This window comes from Ammospiza caudacuta, chromosome 7 (genome assembly GCF_027887145.1).
Source record: "Ammospiza caudacuta isolate bAmmCau1 chromosome 7, bAmmCau1.pri, whole genome shotgun sequence".
Lineage (NCBI taxonomy): Eukaryota > Metazoa > Chordata > Aves > Passeriformes > Passerellidae > Ammospiza > Ammospiza caudacuta.
Window position 1 is genome coordinate 28145463 of NC_080599.1, and position 19441 is coordinate 28164903.

The window sequence follows — 19441 nt, forward strand, 5'->3', positions numbered from 1 at the left end:
CACCTTGGGCGATACTTGAAACAAACTTTATTTGCTGGAGCAGCACTTTTTATCTACTCGCTGCTGTATATTTTGACAGTCTTTCTAAATATTAAATCTGACTTTATTAAAAGTTAAATCTTGGTGCTTATTTGTGATTGCTGCTGTTTTTGCAGTTTCTTAAGCAGACTAGTACATATATAAACATATCTTTTTTAATGAAGCTTTTGGAGAAATAATGTAAGCTGTAGATCTATCTGCTTATTGCCAGAGTCCACAAAAAAGGTATGAATTAAAGACCAGCTTCTATGATATTAGAATTTAGTTTTGGAATTTAATGTATGTGATTAATTGAGAGAACAAAGATGCGAACTTTTCAGAGCTTTTTCAAGGTTCAGATTTGATGAAATCTTCCTCGAGCAAATGATGCCCTTAACATTTTAAGTTCACAAAGTAACAGTAGTAAAATTAAAGCTAGATTAGATTGCTGTGATGTAATTTCCACTTTGAAATCTGGGTTTCCTCCAGATACTGAATGGTAAAACCATAAACTTTTTTTGTTTGTTTGCTTTCTAAAAAGGCCTTAAGAAAGAGCAGTAAGTCATCCTGGAACTGTTTATGCAGGAATTTTTATTCTTTGAAATTTTCCAGTGTTAAAGCAACAAGAAAACATTTATAATGTCCTTTGGTGGAATCTTATTACACTTGTTATATATGTAAACTGATATTCTTTGATGCCAGCACGTTGCCCATACAGAGAAATCTCTGCACAATTAAATGAAAGGAAAAAGAAAAGGACTAAATAAAAAGTAATAGTTTTCTCTTACCTGATTAGAATTAAATACATTAATAAATTGTCTGGTAACACAAATAGGCAATAATACAAAAAATCTACATTGTACATTATTTCAAGAAAAATAACTTCATTTGAATACAAAAGGATAAATACACTTTTTGTCCTATAGCCACTCTTGTACAGTAGGTGAACACAGCATCTTACTGATGCAGTGCTGCTAAGGTATACAAGGATATGACTGGCTCGAGTTGTATTGAGGGGGCTGTTACACATGTGCATCACTAACATCAGACAAAGAAATCTTTCAACCAACAAGGGTTACAGAGCAACGTTCACTAAAGCACAGGTTGGAAAGGATTCGGGGACTGAAGCAGGCCAATATGGCAGCTTTTACAGATTTCCTTATACCCACAATGCACTGACAGCAAAGAATGCCTTGGTTTGGTCAGTCCACACACCGGGCGGACGTACAGGAGCGCACCAGAGGAGCAGCGGGTGTCGTTGGGGTTCTGGGCTGTCGAAGCCATGTCAGTCCCGCAGCCGATCGATCTGACAGAGCAGGCGGCTGCCAGCGTGTCTGGAGGCAGAGGGGAGCAGTGTCCGCTCGCAGCCCTGTCCGTGACTGAGTGATATGGCTTAGTTCAGTTCGGCCTTCCTAGTTTGTGTGGTTATTTTGACGGTGTTTTTCCTTTAGGGATTCCAGTGGCGAACGCCGGGGTTCTGTCCCGTTCCCGCGGCCCGGGGCCGTGCACAGTCCGGGTGTGAGGCCCGCGGCGCGGCCTCAGCAGCCCCGGGGCGGGCGGGCCGCGAGCAGCGCCAGCAGCGGCAGCAGGAGGAGCCGCGGGCCGGGCCCCGCTCCCGCCCGGCCCGGGGCCGAGCTGCGGCCGCCGCAGCCGCCCGGCTCCCGCTCGCAGCGCAGCTTCTCGCACAGGATGCCCGTGTAGGCCGGCGGGCACTGGCACCGCACGTTGTTGATGCAGGTCCCGCCGTTCTGGCAGTGCAGGAGCTCATTGTCACACACGTTCGCTGCAAGACACCGGGGGAAGGGGGACAGAACAGAGAGCAGCGTAAGTTTGTTTTCAGCAGAAATTCACCAGAACTGAGGCTCCACTTCCCTCCTCTTCCTGAATATATAAGGGACTCTGCTTTTTCAAATACTAGGATTCTTTTTTTTCCCCTAAAGACTGTATTCTTGGAAAACCATCGAATTCACTTAACACCACTGACTAAAGTATTGATTAATTTTATATGAAGGACTATTTAATAATGAAATAATAAGAATTTTAATACGTGCCTTGTGCTAATGTCTGCATCGTTATTACTGAACTGGAACTAGGTGGTGTGTGCTATATGAAAGGGACAATGTGTCTAGAGCTTTTGGAAACCACGAACAGTGGTTAAAAATGCAATGTGGCTTTGCTGAAGTAAAAAGATCTGCATGAGAGGGAAGGTTTTATAATCAAGAACTACATGTATTAGTGATCTGAAAAAATTGTGCAAAAAAATAAGGCAAGCACAGGCAGGAAATTCAGCATGCTGTTGGATGGGGATTATAGGGTACAGACATGTGGAAATAAAAGATAACGTTATTTCCATTATAGATCAAATATTTCTTTCTAATTAGATTTGCTGCTTTGGTACATGGCACCTTAAAGCTATCTCAGATATCTTAGATATTGTAGCCTGATAATAACTTCAGAAATCAGATTTGACAAGGGAGTTAGGAGACAATAATACAGGCAAAACTTTTAGACATGCATAATATTATAGTATTTGAAAAGCTGACAGCTTTACTTTGTACTGCTTAATACGAAATCAAATATTTCATGAGTGACAATGCAGAGGTATGAGCAACATACTAATTAAATGTGTCAATCTGTGTTTTATTTCAGATGCTATCACTAGTATGATATGTGTTGGATTACAGCCCTGCCTTCCACAGCGAGGCAATTTTAGTAAAGAACTTACACCTATGATGTAGGTAGAAGGTAACATAAAAGCTTTAACTTGGAGAATTAGGGAAGAGATTATTGGAGTAAGAAGCAGATTCAACATCATGTAATATTTATGTATACCTTAGCCTAAAATGCTCTAAATAATTCAGAATAGAGAAATTATTGTTAATTTTATCTTAAACATTACTGTTTATTGCTACAAAGAAGTACAGTTTTGCAATTATTAATTTAATTACTTTTAAAAGCAGTCCAAATATAATGAGAATTACAAATGAAATAGTCCAGGTTCTTAAGCGGTGTAGTTCTACATAAATCTGCACAATTTTGTGCACCACTAACCTCACTGGTAATCTTATGTGTCCTGGCTTGCTTTCAGAAAAATAATTTTCTCACCCTAGAAGGTCTCTCCAATAGCTGCTTTCTGATGTTCTGCACCCAAGTGGGCCAAATAATGCAATATGTTGGAAATTTGTAGATGCAATTAAGAGGGACCAGTAAATCAATATATTTTTTTACTGAGTCCTTTAGCAGTCAAAGGTTTTTACTAAGAGCTATGGATTTAATACTGTTGTCCAGTTTCTGAATTGCAATGGAAAAAATTGAATATTAAGGTACAACAACACATTTTGTCGATGATTCTATGTCTGAATTTTAATGTTCTACTCATACTTTAGAAAAAATGTGTAAGAAACAGTAAGTCCCCATCAAATAAATGTGATGAGATTAACAACCCAAAAAATACCATGGTAACAGGCAGAAAAAATTAACTGTATTTTAATACAGTCAATATTTGCATTAAATCTCTTATAACTGAGGGTATGTATCTTTGAAGCTGACTTTATTATTTAGATTATATATATTTAGTCATCTTAATATGCAAAATCAAAGTACTTTATCTGATGGTACAGCTACTGGAGCTGCATGTTCTGGACTACTCATTGCTGGGATGCTTCCTACAGTTTAGGCAGTGAAAATTGTGAAATATCTGTCCCATCAATACACATCCTTGTTTGCCTTGACAAACTCAGTGGGACTCAACAGTTCACTAAATGCCACTTCTTAACCAGCAGAGGAGATGATTCACTTCACATTTTGCCTGGAATAATTTATCCAAATTTTCTCAAGCATGAAGTAAACCATATTTTTTAAAATGTATTATAAAACAAATATCTTTGCTATTTCAAAATTTATTTTGCATACTACAGCCTGTTATTTGAAGAGATCCTTAGCCCAGATCTGGTCTATAGTTGTAGGTGAGTGGAGATGAGGGGCTGAAGAGGTACTTTGCTCTGTGCTGGCTGTTCTGCCTGACACAAAATTCTGCCATCTACAAAATTCTGGATACAATGTTATAGATGCTGATTTCTAAATCAGACCATTTCTTTCTCATTAGGAAGTTTTTGACATGTGCTTAAAAAAGGGATGGATCAAAAGCTTCATAGTTATTCTTATATGAATGTTTTAAATGTTTGCCCACAGGAATGCAGGTAGGTTTTATTGTCTCAGCAAAATAGCTGAAAATTCTGGAATTGTTGATCTTGTATTGTCACAGCTTTCCTAATTTTGTGCTTCTCTTTCTCTTGCACACAGACATGTATGCACATATATGTATCATGCAGATAGCAACTGTGAGCTGGAAATTATATGCAAAAAATCTGGAAATGTTATGAAATCCCATTATTTTTTGCCAATTTTCTTTTGTCTTTATTCTGACCCACTCTAATACCATTTTAACCTTTCCGAAAGTATGGTCATGATTACTTTGAAAACTTTAGTATTGACTAATGATTATCTGAATGGCATCAGATACCAAGTTCTGACCAAAGAATGAAACATGGAGAAGTGACACAAGTAAAAGACTTAATTCTGAAGTCATCACATTGTAGACTGTTAAGACCTGTGTGGCTGAACTAGCTGTGGATTTGCTGGCAGATCCTCCTTACTTAGAAGCCAGAACACCAAACGGGTCACTTATAAACCAAAACAGGAATCTCATTTGTTTTGGAGAGCTTTGCAGGCTTTTTTGAGGGATGTTTCTGAGCACAGTCTCCAGATCTGTGCTACTGCATGAAGTGAAATATTTAAAGTAAACGAAAGAAAATGGTTTTAAAATTATTCTCATAATTCATCAATTTGCAATCTAACTATGGTTCAGTTATAGGATCCTTAAAACACTTCACAAAGAAGACAGAAAGGAAGGCACAACATGCTTTGCTATATGTGCTATGCACAAACTATTCTTGATCTTTAATTGCAATGTTAATGAATTTGGGAATGGAACAAAAAAGGAAAACAAGGGAAAATATCCATCTTTGAGCCAGCTCAAGGGATAGTCTTAGCCTGCCATAAATGTGCTAGTGTTTCACAGAATTTATATTGGGAATTAAATGAAATATTGTGAGTAACACAGCTGTTTGACAAATTACTACTTTCCTCTTAAATGTTCAAATCTGAATAATACATGAAAATTCCCGAGTCTCTCCAAAACTCAACTTTAATATCTTTGCAGCTTCTTGAAAGAAAAGAGTTAGACAGCTCTGGCTGATTTTAGTTCTGAGGCAGCAACAGAGACAGAGAAGAAGAAATGCAGGGATTGCTCTCTTCAGTCTGGGGGGGCACCTGGCACAGCCGTGTGCTCTCGGCTTGAGGACCTTCTGTTGCTGTGTCTGGGCAGCTGCAGAGCACATGCCCAGGGCCTTAGGTTCTCTCTGCTGCCCAGACAGAACAACAAGGTGCTACAGAGCTTAAATACAGTTTCTTCTACACTCCTGTCTTTCCTAAAGACCATCCAAGAGGGAAGATAACATTTCTACCTTTCTTTGTGCTACGTTAATTTTTGTACAGCTTGCTGACAGCAGCATCTTGTTCAGGTGGGATAGGCTATTGACACATTTTTTTGATTGTATTCTCTTTCTGCATCAAAATATGGATTTATGATGAAATTTTCTTTGTGGGAACAACATAAAGATCATTAATGTTTTTAAAGAAAAGTTTTTATGATAGGTCCTTGCTTCCTTTCTTGAACTCTTAAGACTTAAATTTCAAACAATGTTTCCTACATTTGCTTCTATCACTATTTTCCTTCAGTGTGCGCCTTTTGTCACATCATTTGTTACAGACTTCTCTCTCCCTCTCTCTCTTTTTAAAACCATCCCTTCACTTTCCTCCTTTTTGTCTCCCAGATCATGAGTATCACAGTCCCTGGACAGGTTTGCTGGGTTGACAGCTTTGAATATATTACACAACATATTTGTCTTTTCTAAAGCACTGATGCAAGCTTTGTCCTGACTTCTGCTGCAGTGAATTTTCCATACTGTTTGTCAGTGGTTTTTGTTACTAGCACCACTGAATTTTTGACCTTGGATTCCATCCATTGTTCATAATTTTGAGAGCATGCAGGTCTCATGCTAAAGAAATTATTCTTGTCTGTTTTTTTCTCTAATGCATTTGTAGCCTTGGTACTTCCTATTTAGTAAAGAATATTACTTGAACTCATGAATGAGGAAGATTTCACATGCTAACAGAATATTCTGTCTGTGCATAAGTGAGTAAAAACCCAGATAGTGAAACCCATGTTTTCAGTAATGATGTTTATAGGTAGCTCCAACATAAGCAGTGGCTGTCTATATATAGACCCTGAACAGCACATTGAAACGCCATGAAAAGATTGGGAGGTTTCATCTCACTGCATAAATAAGTACAGTAAATCCAGGCCAAGCACAAGCGATTTCTTGTCAAATGCAGAATTAGTTCCTGTGAATACTATGAGGAGCCTGTAACTAACATGCATTATTCTCTAAATCTGTGATCATTTAATCAATAAATGGTAAAAACAATCTCAACATATAAAAGAAATTGCAGTGAATGAAGCTTGTGTGTATGCCTGATGAGAATGTGAGCATCTGCACATACATATATAGCTAGAAAACCTCTGCAGTTGTGACAGTATTAGCAACATTTTCACCTCAAATTGTCAAATAGGCAGAAATGGAATTGAGGAATGCAAAAGACTTAGTCTCATTTGAATGTAAAGGTGTCAAATTCTTTTCAATTGTACCCAGTTGCATGTTCCAGTTGAACATAAGTGACTGCAATCAAAATATTTCAAATTGCCACAGTCAGCAATGAATACCTTCAGTATTTGGCAAAAAATCCTGAAAATACAATATATAATTGTATATAATAATACAATATATAATTGCTGTGTGTTGAATACGTCTACATGGAATTCCACTGACTTATGAGATTTCACCCATGTAGCACAGATGTCAGGTAAGAGGATATAAGGGCATGGGGAAAACAGTAGTCAGGCTTCTCCTGAAAGGTTACAGCTGCTGCTCTTACAGTTCGTGTTGCACAGAACATGACAATACTTCAGGTTTTTATAGCTTAAGTATCTTACTCATTTGACTAACCAATAAGTAATAACTGAGATGAAGCCTTTGTCACTGAGATTTCTTCCCCTGCCTGTCTTCCAATTAGAAGGACTCATTTTACTTATTTTATTCCAATGTTTAGAATTTAATTTATTGTTACTGTTTACATTACTGCCAAATGGCTTTAAAATGTTTTACTACTGTGAATATGTGTCAGTGTTGATCAGACTTGTTCAGTGCTTTGAATCCACAAACATACCTGATATGAAAAACAGCTACTGTTCTTATAAATGAGATATTCATAATAATTTCTTTGCTTGGAAGTGACACTAATTCATCATTTGTTGTAGTAGTAAAACTATCTTAGGATACTATCACGACAAGGCAGATGATTTTGATAGCATGAAAATAAAACTGGTTTGCACTTCTCTACCAAAGCACATTCTTAAGCTAAGACAAAATAAATCACTGCAGACAAGTACAAGCCTAAAGCATATCTTACTGTGTCAAAATTATGGTCACAAAATGACAAACATTAATACAAAGATCTCTGGTGCAAAGTTGAAACAATGTTGTGATTAATTATACTGCCAGCAATACAAGGAAATAAACATTGACCAAGCGAGAGTCGTTTCTAAAGGCAGACATCTCCATCTTGACTTGTCTTAGAAATGCCTGTTAGAAACACAATTGAAATGGCACTTGATTTTTTATCAAACCACTTTTATTGAGTTATCAGAGAGTAAATGAATAGGGGAGTAATGGAGATACTGTGTTCACTGAAAATTTCCAGTAGAATTTTTAGATTGTTTGCCTACATGTAATTTCTGTTTTTTTCTGCACAACAGGCAGTTCAAAGCCAAGCCAGTTCTAATCAAATTGCAGGTGAAGTCTTCAGAGTTTCTACAAGAAAATGTAGCTATTACTCAGAGTTCTGCCCAGCACACAGCCAGAGAATGGATGGTGATTCCTCTCTCCTACAGATAGGCAGTAATTTATCCTAGCATCCACATGGGTAAGCTTAGTTGATTATCTCTCACCACTGAAAGTGCAAAATCCTGTACAGAATATGTGGGGGGTTTTAATCATGGTATGAGGATAGCAGAGATAGAAAGTTACTGTTTTTCACAGGTTGTGTCTGTGCTTTCTCATTTTTCATCTCTATTCTTAATCTAAAATCCTTGGGTTTAATTAATAAAGAATTATGAGAAGAAATACATCTAACCTGTTTCAAAGGACACGAGGAAAAACTGAATTTTGGAATTGATACTCATACATGATAGCCATAGTAGCTTTGGTAAAACTACACAATTGTGTATTAAGATGGATGAAAACAAATCCAGATTTAGTTATCTAAGAATTATAGTTGAACTAATACCTTTCAATCTTCCATGGTTTCAGGAAATGAATGATTTAACCTTGTGGTTTTCTGATTTTGATGGTTCCAATTTCATACTTGTACAAAAGAGGATGATTCCCAAAGTGGGGGGAAGAAAAATTTCCCTATTCTTTTTATTGCTTTGCTTATAAAGGAGCACCATGGAATTGGTATGACCCTGATCATACTTTAGGGTAATCTCAGGAGAGCAATAAACTACATATCAGCTTTAGTTGCTCAGAAGGGACTACATGCCCCTATCATTCATATTTCACTTACAAAGCTGGAAGCTGCAGTGCCATTACTCCTCTCTGCCTGGAGAAAAATGAACATTCTTACATGACCTGTCTTCTCTTCCCTTAACTAGGAAAAGAAGCAGTTATAACTTCAGAGTTGTTGTTGGTTTTTTTGTTTATTTTTTTCTATTGCCAACAGCAAGGGCAGGGTTTAGATGTAACCACTATCAGTAAAACTAGTTAAGCACAAAAAGTGCTCAGATGCAAAAGATGAAGTCAACAAAAGGCCTTATGAATTGGGGGATGGGATTTGGTTCCCTAAATACAAGCAGCTACCGCCATTGGCTTTCCAGAAGTCACTTCAGACATGTACATGGAGCTGGCAGGTGTGTCCAGGGGCTCTGGGGGCTGTAACTGGGGAGCTGTAACTGGGGAGCAGTGCAGCCAGGGGCTGTAACTGGGGGGCTGTAACTGGGGAGCAGTGCTGCCAGGGGCTCTGGGGGGCTGTAACTGGGGAGCAGTGCTGCCAGGGGCTCTAGGGGCTGTAACTGGGGAGCTGTAACTGGGGAGCAGTGCAGCCAGGGGCTGTAACTGGGGGGCTGTAACTGGGGAGCAGTGCTGCCAGGGGCTCTGGGGGCTGTAACTGAGGAGCAGTGCTGCCAGGGGCTCTGGGGGGCTGTAACTGGGGAGCTGTAACTGGGGAGCAGTGCAGCCAGGGGCTGTAACTGGGGGGCTGTAACTGGGGAGCAGTGCTGCCAGGGGCTCTGGGGGGCTGTAACTGGGGAGCAGTGCTGCCAGGGGCTCTAGGGGCTGTAACTGAGGAGCAGTGCTGCCAGGGGCTCTGGGGGGCTGTAACTGGGGAGCAGTGCTGCCAGGGGCTCTGGGGGGCTGTAACTGGGGAGCAGTGCTGCCAGGGGCTCTAGGGGCTGTAACTGAGGAGCAGTGCTGCCAGGGGCTCTGGGGGCTGTAACTGAGGAGCAGTGCTGCCAGGGGCTCTGGGGGGCTGTAACTGGGGAGCAGTGCTGCCAGGGGCTCCTGGGCCCTGCTCTGCTGGCAGCCTCTGCCTGCTGCAGATTCCCATTTGAGCTCCAGCTGAGCCCTGCAGGCTGTACCTGACCCCGTGGCTGCAGCTGGAGCTGCTCTGCTGCCCTGGCCTGGGGGGCTGTGTGCAGGGAAACTCCTGTCCTGCTGTCCTCACCCCTCCTGTCCTGCTCTGGGCTCATTTGGGAGCGCCCAGCTGCTGTTCCTCCTGAGACATCTGTGGCCACCTCAGTCCTGTCCAAAGGGCTGGCAGGGTGACCTTGCCTGCACAGCAGCATTTTCTGCTTCATGTGCAACAACGGGATTTTCTTGGAACTTGATTTTCCCAAGAATTATGAAACAGACCTGCAACAAGTATTGCTTTTACAGAGCACGAAACCACAGGAGAAAGTCTGGAAAACAAACCAAAGCAGGATCTTGCGAAGGTCAGCAATTCAAATACATGATTATGAATTATATAAAAGGCTGAATGTTCCTGCATCCTTGGCTGCTAAGGTGTTTGATTTGGAATAATGTTATGGGCACAAAAGAATGCAAAGAATTTGTCTTTGTTTGCAGAGAAAATAGTTTCTCTTTTGGCTATTCTTCCCAGTGAACACTACACTGAAGGCTTTGAAAATCTATTAAATAGCCCCAAACACTTATTACTGTATTTGGCAGCAAAACCAAAGGCAAGATAATCACAACTGAAAATACTTCCCCAATGATTTAGGGGATTAGAATAATTTTAGTAAGCGTTTCCCTAAATTTTTTTAGGGAAGGGATAAAAGAGAGTGACAGAATGTGTTGTTGGTGGCTTCTATTAATAATTACTGCTATCCTAAAGTAATTTGTAATCTAAAATAATTTGAACGTTACAAACTTTCTTCTCGCATTTGGCTTTCATTTGTCTGAAAGCCAATTGCATGGGAGCTTTTGAACAATTGAGAAAAAACACCTACTGGAAATATATGTTATGATCAACTTCTAAACTACATAAACCCAGCATTTGTAATGGAAGCACCAACAATCTTTAACTGCACTGCAGTCATTATCAAGGGTATTAAAGTGGGATGGGTATGTAACTAAATGGAAATGTGACTGATCAGCTCTTTTGCAGTGACCACAAGGAAAGGTAAAGTCAACTTTGTATCCATATGTCATTATATATTCCTTCCGTGTGCATTTGCCAAAAGAAAGGTTTAAGATATCAGGACAGTGTTCTCCTACAGGATACAAAAGCACCAGTGTGTAAAGTTAATGGTGTAGAATCTCTCAGGAGATGAACATTCTGAATTTGTGTGAACATTGGTTACAATGCAAAGACAAAGGTAAAAGATTTGCATAATTCCTACAACATGTATGAAGTGAGGGATGGGGTTTTTTGTTCAAGTAACAATGCTGTGAATCAGGAGATCTTTCTGAATGAATCTACATTGATTTATTGTTTTGAGTGTGAATGAAATGCTGCAGAGTGCTTTTGCTGATCCAGCTTTAGAATGGGGATAAAAACACTTCCCTATAGGTGTCAAAGCTATTCAGAGTAAAACTTCTTATTGCTAGTGAACAATGGGGAAGTTGATGCCAAGGAAAGTCCAATGAGTTCCCTCCTTTTGCTTGCCTGTGCAAACAAAAGGAGGGAATGATGCAGGTCCTGTGAATTCCTGCTCTATTTATTACATTGCACTGCTGATTAGATAAATGCAACAGCAGAGTTGATTATTGTTTCCAGGGGAGTTTGCTGACAGTCAGCTTTAAAAAGGTTTCTAAACTATGTAGTTTAAAAAAGGACTATGCAATCTTGTCCAATTGTCATATGTGATTGTCAGTATTTAATCATCTTATGCAATCTCAAATACCAATGTTGTGTATTGTATCTCCTTCTAATCTCACCTATCAGAACTTCAGCTGCTTCATATTCATACATAAGGTACACAGTAAAGATATGCAAATCTTTTATCCACTCTGCTTCACCTGACCTATAAAAATATTACCTGTTGTCTATTTTTGTATGACATTAAAATTAAAAAATGAATTCAACAGGCAAATTTTTATATCCTAATTCCTGTCTGAGATATACCAGATGATAACATGCTCTCTTGTGAGAGGGATTTTAATTGGTGCAATGCTTTACTTTTCCACTCTTTTCATCAGAATACCAATAAGATTATTCAAACAGCTGGCATGTAGCGCTCTGCAAAAATAAGAACGAATAAATTAATGTATCAAATAATTAAAGCTATTAGTTGCTTCATGCTAGTTTTCATCAACAATATTTATTGCTGCACACAGACTTGCTTGGGGTTATCATTGTGCATTTATCTTCATGACAGAGCAACCATTAGATGGGAAACCCCAGATAACAGTGCCTCTCTTTCCAATGCAATCTTCTTCAGGCACACCAGTTTTTCTGCAGTGTTTTGCCAAGTGTAACCAATGTCACAGTCTTAGCCAGTGTTTTTTTACCTGAAAACATCTAAAAAACTGATTTATCACACAGTTCAACAAAAATGTCTGAAAGATGTTCATTATTACACACCAACCAATAGAGCGGAGGCAGGCATAGAGGCAACCTACAGATTTTTCACAATACTGATACACAGGCTACCACTAATAAGTTGTTTCAAGAGTAACAGAATTATATTAATATTTTTAACCAACTTTAAAGTTTTGCTATAATGTAGAAAAAGATCTGAATAAACACAGACCTGTCTTAGAGAGTACATAGCATGGTTTGTTTGGGATAATATCTGAAAAGTTCTTTCTGTCAGCATACCAACTAAAGATAATGTCTCTAACCATGGATGTTGATATTGCATACTATGACAATCCGTTAAGGTAATTCAGGATATTAAAAAGACCAGAGTTATATTCTCATGAGTAAGAGCTGTTTCCCTGTGAGCTTTATATGGTTCTAGCATTGCTTTTGGCATGCTGATTAACTTACTTATATTTCTGTTTATCAATTGTGATGCACAAAGGTGTTAAAATTTAATTATTAATGAAGACTGAAATAACCTGGGTTCCTTGAGGAATAGATAACTGCCAAGTGTGATTTCACTTCAAAGTACTTTCCTTATTTTAAAATTATTTTCTCCAATTTTTAATTTGTCAAGTCATGCCAGAGTTGAAAAATACCAAGGATATCTCCTTTAATTGTTATCTAATAAATTACTGTAGATAATGTGCTAGATATTTCCAAAGATATATTGTATCAATAGCTTTAAATCTAATGATGGAAAGAAGTAGTTGTGTTACTTAAAAAGTCTTCCACCTGCACTTAAGGCTGAGAAACCAAGACCTTGGTCATTTTCTGTTCCTGAGAATCTGTGTGTGCAGCAATGTCACAAACCTCTGGCTTGGAAAAGGAACGGTCACACAAAACCCACTCAATTTTTAGGAAAATGTACTTTTAGAATGCACTTTCAAAACATCATGTTCTGACTATATTTCTTTTAAAACTCTCAGTGAAAAAGGAGACAAATTTCTGCACAACAGACCTGGGATGATGATTAATCTGTGTTTCCTGACAAGTTTATCTCATTGGGTCCAGTGCTGTCATCTGCCCCAGAGAACCCTCTACATTACATTGGAGATCTCACAGCTCCTATCATGTTTGTCCTTCTCTTCCAGCAGCCTTGGCAGTGATGGCAATGGAAACCTGACTGATCATATCCCAGCTCCCTGAGAACTCTGTATTCCTTGACATTGACTCCTATGGCAAGAGGGGATTTGCAACACATCTGTGCTGCTGCCTGCATGTGCTAGTGGAGGGCCAGGAAAGGCTCTCATTCCAGGTAGGATGAATTTCTGTAGGCCTGGAGCCTTTTGAGGGACCACCCCTGGGGGCAAACAGCAATGGGGCCTCCTCCTGCTCCATGGAACCCCAAGGCAAGCAGGGCTGGCAAGCAGGGCCAGCCAGCACAGCGCCTGCTCAGGTTTCAAACACAGCCCCAGAGTGCAGTGAGGGTATGACAGGAGTGTGAAAGGCAAAGGTTTTCTGCTGTGAGACAGCATTTCTGAAGTGGTAGCATGGCAGATCCGAGTGGGATGCTGGTTTTCTGGAGACTGCCAGAAGCTACAGAATGAGTAGCTGTTTAGCTAAAACAGCAGGAGGAGTGATGAGGGGAAGTAGTTGGAACTGGAACAGTTCTGGAGAAGGGTTTGGGCTAAAGCCAGGGCGGGTAGGAGTAGGTGAGGGAGGTGCTCAACACATCTTAGCTGGTTCAATGTTTTGTATTTGCAAAACACCTCAGGGTCCTTCTAATGGTGCAGTGCAGCGTGGGCTGCAGCATCATCACTAAGTTGTCATCTTGCCACTGAATAAAAGATATAACTGGAGTACACTTCTCAAAGTGTCTTTGCACTTTGTTTTAAATCAGTAATGGTTTAGCATGAACTAGCAAAGCTCTCAGGTCATTGCAGAGAAAATATTGCAGGATATGGCTTTATTTTGACAGGTGGTGTAAATCTTGACCCAAATTTTCATACCTTTGCAGAAGTTATGCAGTGTACATGCCACCTTTCATATTTCTCCCTAGTTGTGTACCAAAGGCACATGTGCAAATGTAATTGGAAGCATTTCAAAGCATCCAGCTCAATTTTTGAGATGTTTGTGTTGCAGTATGTTGCAGTATGCTGTTGTAATCTAAGATATGTGGAATAGGATGCTCTTTCTGAGAGTAGAAGCCTCCTTGCAGAGCTGGGCTTTGCTGCATAATGTCAACATAATGGAGCTGATTTAAGGATGCTATGCTTGCCCTCAAGATGAATATCCCTGCACTAGCAAGTCCCAGTTTAAATCTCATTATGGGATTCTCCTGTACTGAAATCAGTAGGAAGTAAGTTAGGTTTTTGAATTTTGTGAGAGTAACTTGTCTGCCTTAGATGCTTAGAGATTGCCTCATGATCAAAATGCAGCTTCAGCTCTTTAAGCTGCATGTGATGAAACTGTTCACACTCCTTGGAAATGAAATTCTAAATTCTTCAAGGTAAGAGTCCTATTTCAAGGATCCTTTGGCTTAAAAAGCAAGCTGAATTCCCATTTAAAATATGTGAGCCATTCAGAGCTCAGTGGTGCAGCATCTCATGAACAGAACACCCTACTGAACTGTCTCCTATGGACTGCTGTTCTGTACTGAGGACACTGGAGTTGGTTCCTCCTGCACTTGTCAGTGTATCTGGGGACTGGGTAGTGCATGTGGGAACAAACCTGGTAGCTCTTTATTTCAGCCCCTGTGTGCCCCTGATCTGTAGCTGCTTGGTGCTGCTTCTTAAGGCTCACCTAAACACCTGTTAAAGGGAGAATTCCTCCTCCAAAGAGATAATGGCTGAACTCCTTATAACCTAGAAGTTTTGAAGGGCAAGAATAGATCCTTGAGTCTATTGGAAAAGGTTTCAAATTTAAGCAGGAAAGAGTGTAAGAACAGAGGTTAGCTGGATACTGGTTCCATGAGCTGGAACAATGTTTTGGGTCATCCACAGAGAGATCTGTAAATCTGGAAAAATACAGATAAATGTCTAAAAAGTATGAAAGATTTGGAGAACTATTCCACTCATTCTCTAGAAAGGGAATAAAGTGGGTAAATTGATGTACAGGCAAGTGCAAATCAAAATGCTGGCTCTAGATTCAGCCAGTGGCATCAGTGCAGTTGTTACTATTGTCCACCTGTAAGTTTAAATTTTAAAATACTAGCTTGCATGTTTGATGGATTTCAGAGTTACTTTAGGTACAGGGGCATGCCTAATGTTAAGGTGTGTTTCTGCTCTGAATTGAAACATTTTAAATCAATGTAATCCTAAAGTAATCAGGTTTTCTAATGTCAGATTTGTACTTCTGTAGAGCTGACTATTGTAGTATCTAACAGCTTTCCATGGTTCTCCCTGTCCATCTGAACAAAAAGACAGACAAGTCATTGGCAAGAAGAAAAAAGCATATCAAGAAGTACCTGTCCAAGATGTAGTTATAAAAATGCAACATAATTTTGGGTATTACACTTTAATCATCCTGGACCTCAGCTGCCTGTTGACATCAGTGGTGTTAATGAATACAGTCCCTTTAATATAATTATTTCAAGTTGACTTCAGATACAAGTAGTCTTCTATAGAAATTAATTGCCAACAACTGAATTAGGATCAGAATCTTCCCTCTTCTCTGTAACATCTTTAAACTTCCAGCACTGTCACTTCTCACCTGATGATTACAGGTAACAATTTTATTAACAATTTAATTATTCTCTTTAGAAGCTAAGGTAAATATAAGGAGGTTGGCTTCTTCCAGAAGTCTCTTAAAATTATTTTACCATTGACTGTAGTCCAACATTAGAGAAGAACAGGCCATTATCAACAAAACTCAACAGGCCATTATCAACAGCTCAAAGTTGTGCTGATTTGGGAGAAATTGAAAGAGCAATGCTGTTAATATTTTACTGAACATCATGGTACTTTTGTGTGGGCTATGAGTCCCCTCTAAATTTATACTGTAAATCCTGTAAAGCTCTATTCACTTTCACAGTGAGTTTGTGCTGTAAAAGCTGATAGTCAAAGATCTGACAGAAAGCTGGACTGACATTTACGAGATCAAGCTTTTGTTCCTGATTTTATCATATCCATGTTCCTTGTCAAAATCTTTCCTTGCATGCTTAACCTGAAGAGGAATTTGAAATAGCTGGAAGGGCTGGTCCATGTCTCAGGTGTATGGATCTGGGAGAAGAGATCATGCAGACACTTATTAGAGACAAATGCAAGGAAAAGCTAAAGGGGCAGAATGTCTGCAGGGGATTTGGTGAGCTGGTTGTATTTTAGAGTAAATGCAGAGTAAAGTGAGTATCAAAAAACCCCCAAACCTATTTAACAGGATTCTTATAAAAATTACATTGTTAGCAGCAGATTTAAAAAACTTTATAAGAAAATACATTTACAAAGGGTAAAGAAAGGGTAAAAAAACCAAAAGCAATCATCAGTTATGATGAAATGAAGGAAAAAAGAAAAGAGTACAAACGAGGTATAACAGGTTAAAGTACCAAGGTAGGCCAGAAATGATTGAGAAATTTAGTAAAGTCATAAAAATTAGCCATTAATATTTTTTTTCTAAACGTAGGAGAAACCAGGTCTTCTAGAAAGGCTGTAGGGCAAATAAATGCTTTGTAAGGTAGGGAAGGGAAAAATCTATTAACTATAGAAGAGCTTTGGGAGGTTACCAGACTCCTACCTGTGGTGATGGGGGCGTGTTCTGGAGGTGTGTCTGAATGTTTATACAAACATTATTTAAAAATGGAAGTCTGTTGCATCATACCAAAAGAAGCAAATATTACTGCTGAGAAATTTTTAAAAAATGCAGAAATAATATTTTCACTGCTACTTGTGATTTTTCTAATTTAATTTTTCTTATTTTCAGGATGGGCTTGATTAACTACAAAAAAGGACCTGTGGCAGGTGTGATTTTTATAAAGATTTCAAGGAGATGGAGAGGAACTAGAGAATGGAAATCAGAACTTCCTCAGCAGGCAAGTTAATAGAAATTGTGATAAAGAACAGAATTAACAGTTAGATGAGTGAACATGATGAGTATGTAAGAGAGAAATAATAATGTACAAACCTGTAAAGGATTTTTTTAAAGAATCAAGTAACTATATGGATGCAAAAGATCTGGTTGACAATGTATTTTACTCTACAAAAAGCATTTTCCAAGATGCCTCAGCAAGGATTTTGTTTTTTCCTTTTATTTTTTTTAATGGAATAATTAAAGCTTGAATAATAAGAAGCAGCATAAGAATAGATGTCAGGAACTACTAATCAGTCTTATGAGGACTTACACATATAGAATTCTGCTAGAAAAGTGAACAAAGCATGGTCTAATAAATTTGCTCAGACTACAAAGGTATTGTGGCTGTAAAGACCTTCAGAAGAATTTCTAAGTTGTGGGTGACAGAAATTAAGTGTTCAAAAATAAAGTATTCCTACAGATACTTGGCTTTACTATTTAGAAAAGGCACCCTAAGAGTCGTTCAGGGTGTTTTACTGAAAATTTTGACTTAATGCTCTCCATCAGTCAGAAAGGCAAATAGATTATTGAATTTTTCAAGACAGGAAAAAGAGTGAAGTGGAAACACCACAATGTCACTATATAGCTTCATGATGTGCCTATCTCTTGACCACTGCATGAAGTCCTGTTATTGAAAAGATGTGTATATATATATATATATATATATATATATATATGTGTGTGTGTGTGTAGTAATACCATAAAAGGTAGAATGAAAAGCTGTCACAGCTATAAGCAGGCCATATAAAAGAAGAGATTAAATAGATTATGTTTCTTCAGCGTAAGAAAGGAAAGACAGATTGAAGAAAAATAAAATATATGTCTTGGAAAAGCTGAATTGGAAATGATTATTCATTTATTCTTCCTCTCAAGAACCAAGAAGGAATAACCAACCAGTTAAACAAAGGTATTTAATTATTATTGTTCTTGTGCCCAGAACATTTGGATAACAAAAGTATTAATGTCTCAAGAAGTTATTAGGCAAATTAGTGGCTGAAGGACTCACTGAGAGCAATTAAATATGAAGATACTGATGAATTCTTTGGCTAAGAAAATCTATAAGCTGCACCTTCCAGCATCTGGATGCCTCTGCTGCCTGAAGCTCATACAGCCTGCAAGTGTCACACAGAGGGCACTGGTCCAGCTCAGAACAGCTTTAGTTTCTATTGTGAGATGTTCCATTGCCTGCAAGCATGCAAGGATGAAGATAAACACATGACTCACAGGAGTGAAGGGTTTTGAAGACTAGCTCTAAAATGAACCAGGTAAAATGGTCAGAAAATAGGGTGACATGGGAACTGGGAAATGCAAAAAGGTACTTCTGTTAAGTGTTTTAGTTAAGAGCTCAGATCTTGAAAAGTCTTGATTAGATTCAGAAATTCTTTGCTGAATCGCTCAATTTATTGATACTAAATAATAACACCCTTAGTTTGACTAAATTTCCTTAAAACCTTCAGTCTGAATTTTTTAACCCCACCTGTACAGATTACTCATAACAAACACTATCAGGTAATCAAGACATTCAAAATATTTTGAACAAGTGAGTAAAACAGTAGTATGTAATGAAGGTCTTGAATTCCTTTCCTGTTAGATACTACAATAGTCAGCTCTACAGAAGTACAAATCTGACATTAGAAAACCTGATTACTTTAGGATTACATTGATTTAGCATGTTTAAATTCAGAGCAGAAACACACCTTAACAATAGGCATGCCCCTGTACCTAAAGTAAGGCTGAAATCCATCAAATATGCAAGCTAGTATTTTAAAATTTAAACTTACAGGTGGACAAAATCATAGTATACCTACTTTCATGGCATCCATTTATTAATGGTAATTAAAAGGCATTTTTTAACTTTAATACCACTGGGGAAGCTTAGCTTCTGTTAGTGGAGGCTGTCAGCACTTTGCAAGTTAAAACCCATCAGCTTCTTCTAAAGGAAACTTTGGTTTCCATACTGTTGTGTCTGCACATGTGTAAAGGAAGTTAAAACAACAACTGTTGAAACCAGTTGATAATGATAATCAGCATGTGCTGGTGAGCAATGCCATCAGTTGCATCAGTGCCAAGATAGGAAACCTTGGCTATCTTTATTTGCCTCAGGTCAGTAATTTTTATCTGCAGTTAAGTAGGATGAAGATTACTTTACTTACTTCTA

General features: G+C 38.6%; 1 protein-coding gene across 1 annotated transcript in view; it reads right to left on the minus strand.

The window, feature by feature from the left end:
* Positions 1 to 1556: 1556 nt before the first annotated feature.
* NTNG1 (netrin G1) overlaps positions 1557 to 19441 on the minus strand; it is a 147198-nt gene continuing 129313 nt past the window's right edge. The window contains exon 10 of the mRNA XM_058808749.1: positions 1557 to 1801. Coding sequence (XP_058664732.1) covers positions 1557 to 1801 — 245 coding nt within the window. The remainder of the gene's footprint in view (positions 1802 to 19441) is intronic.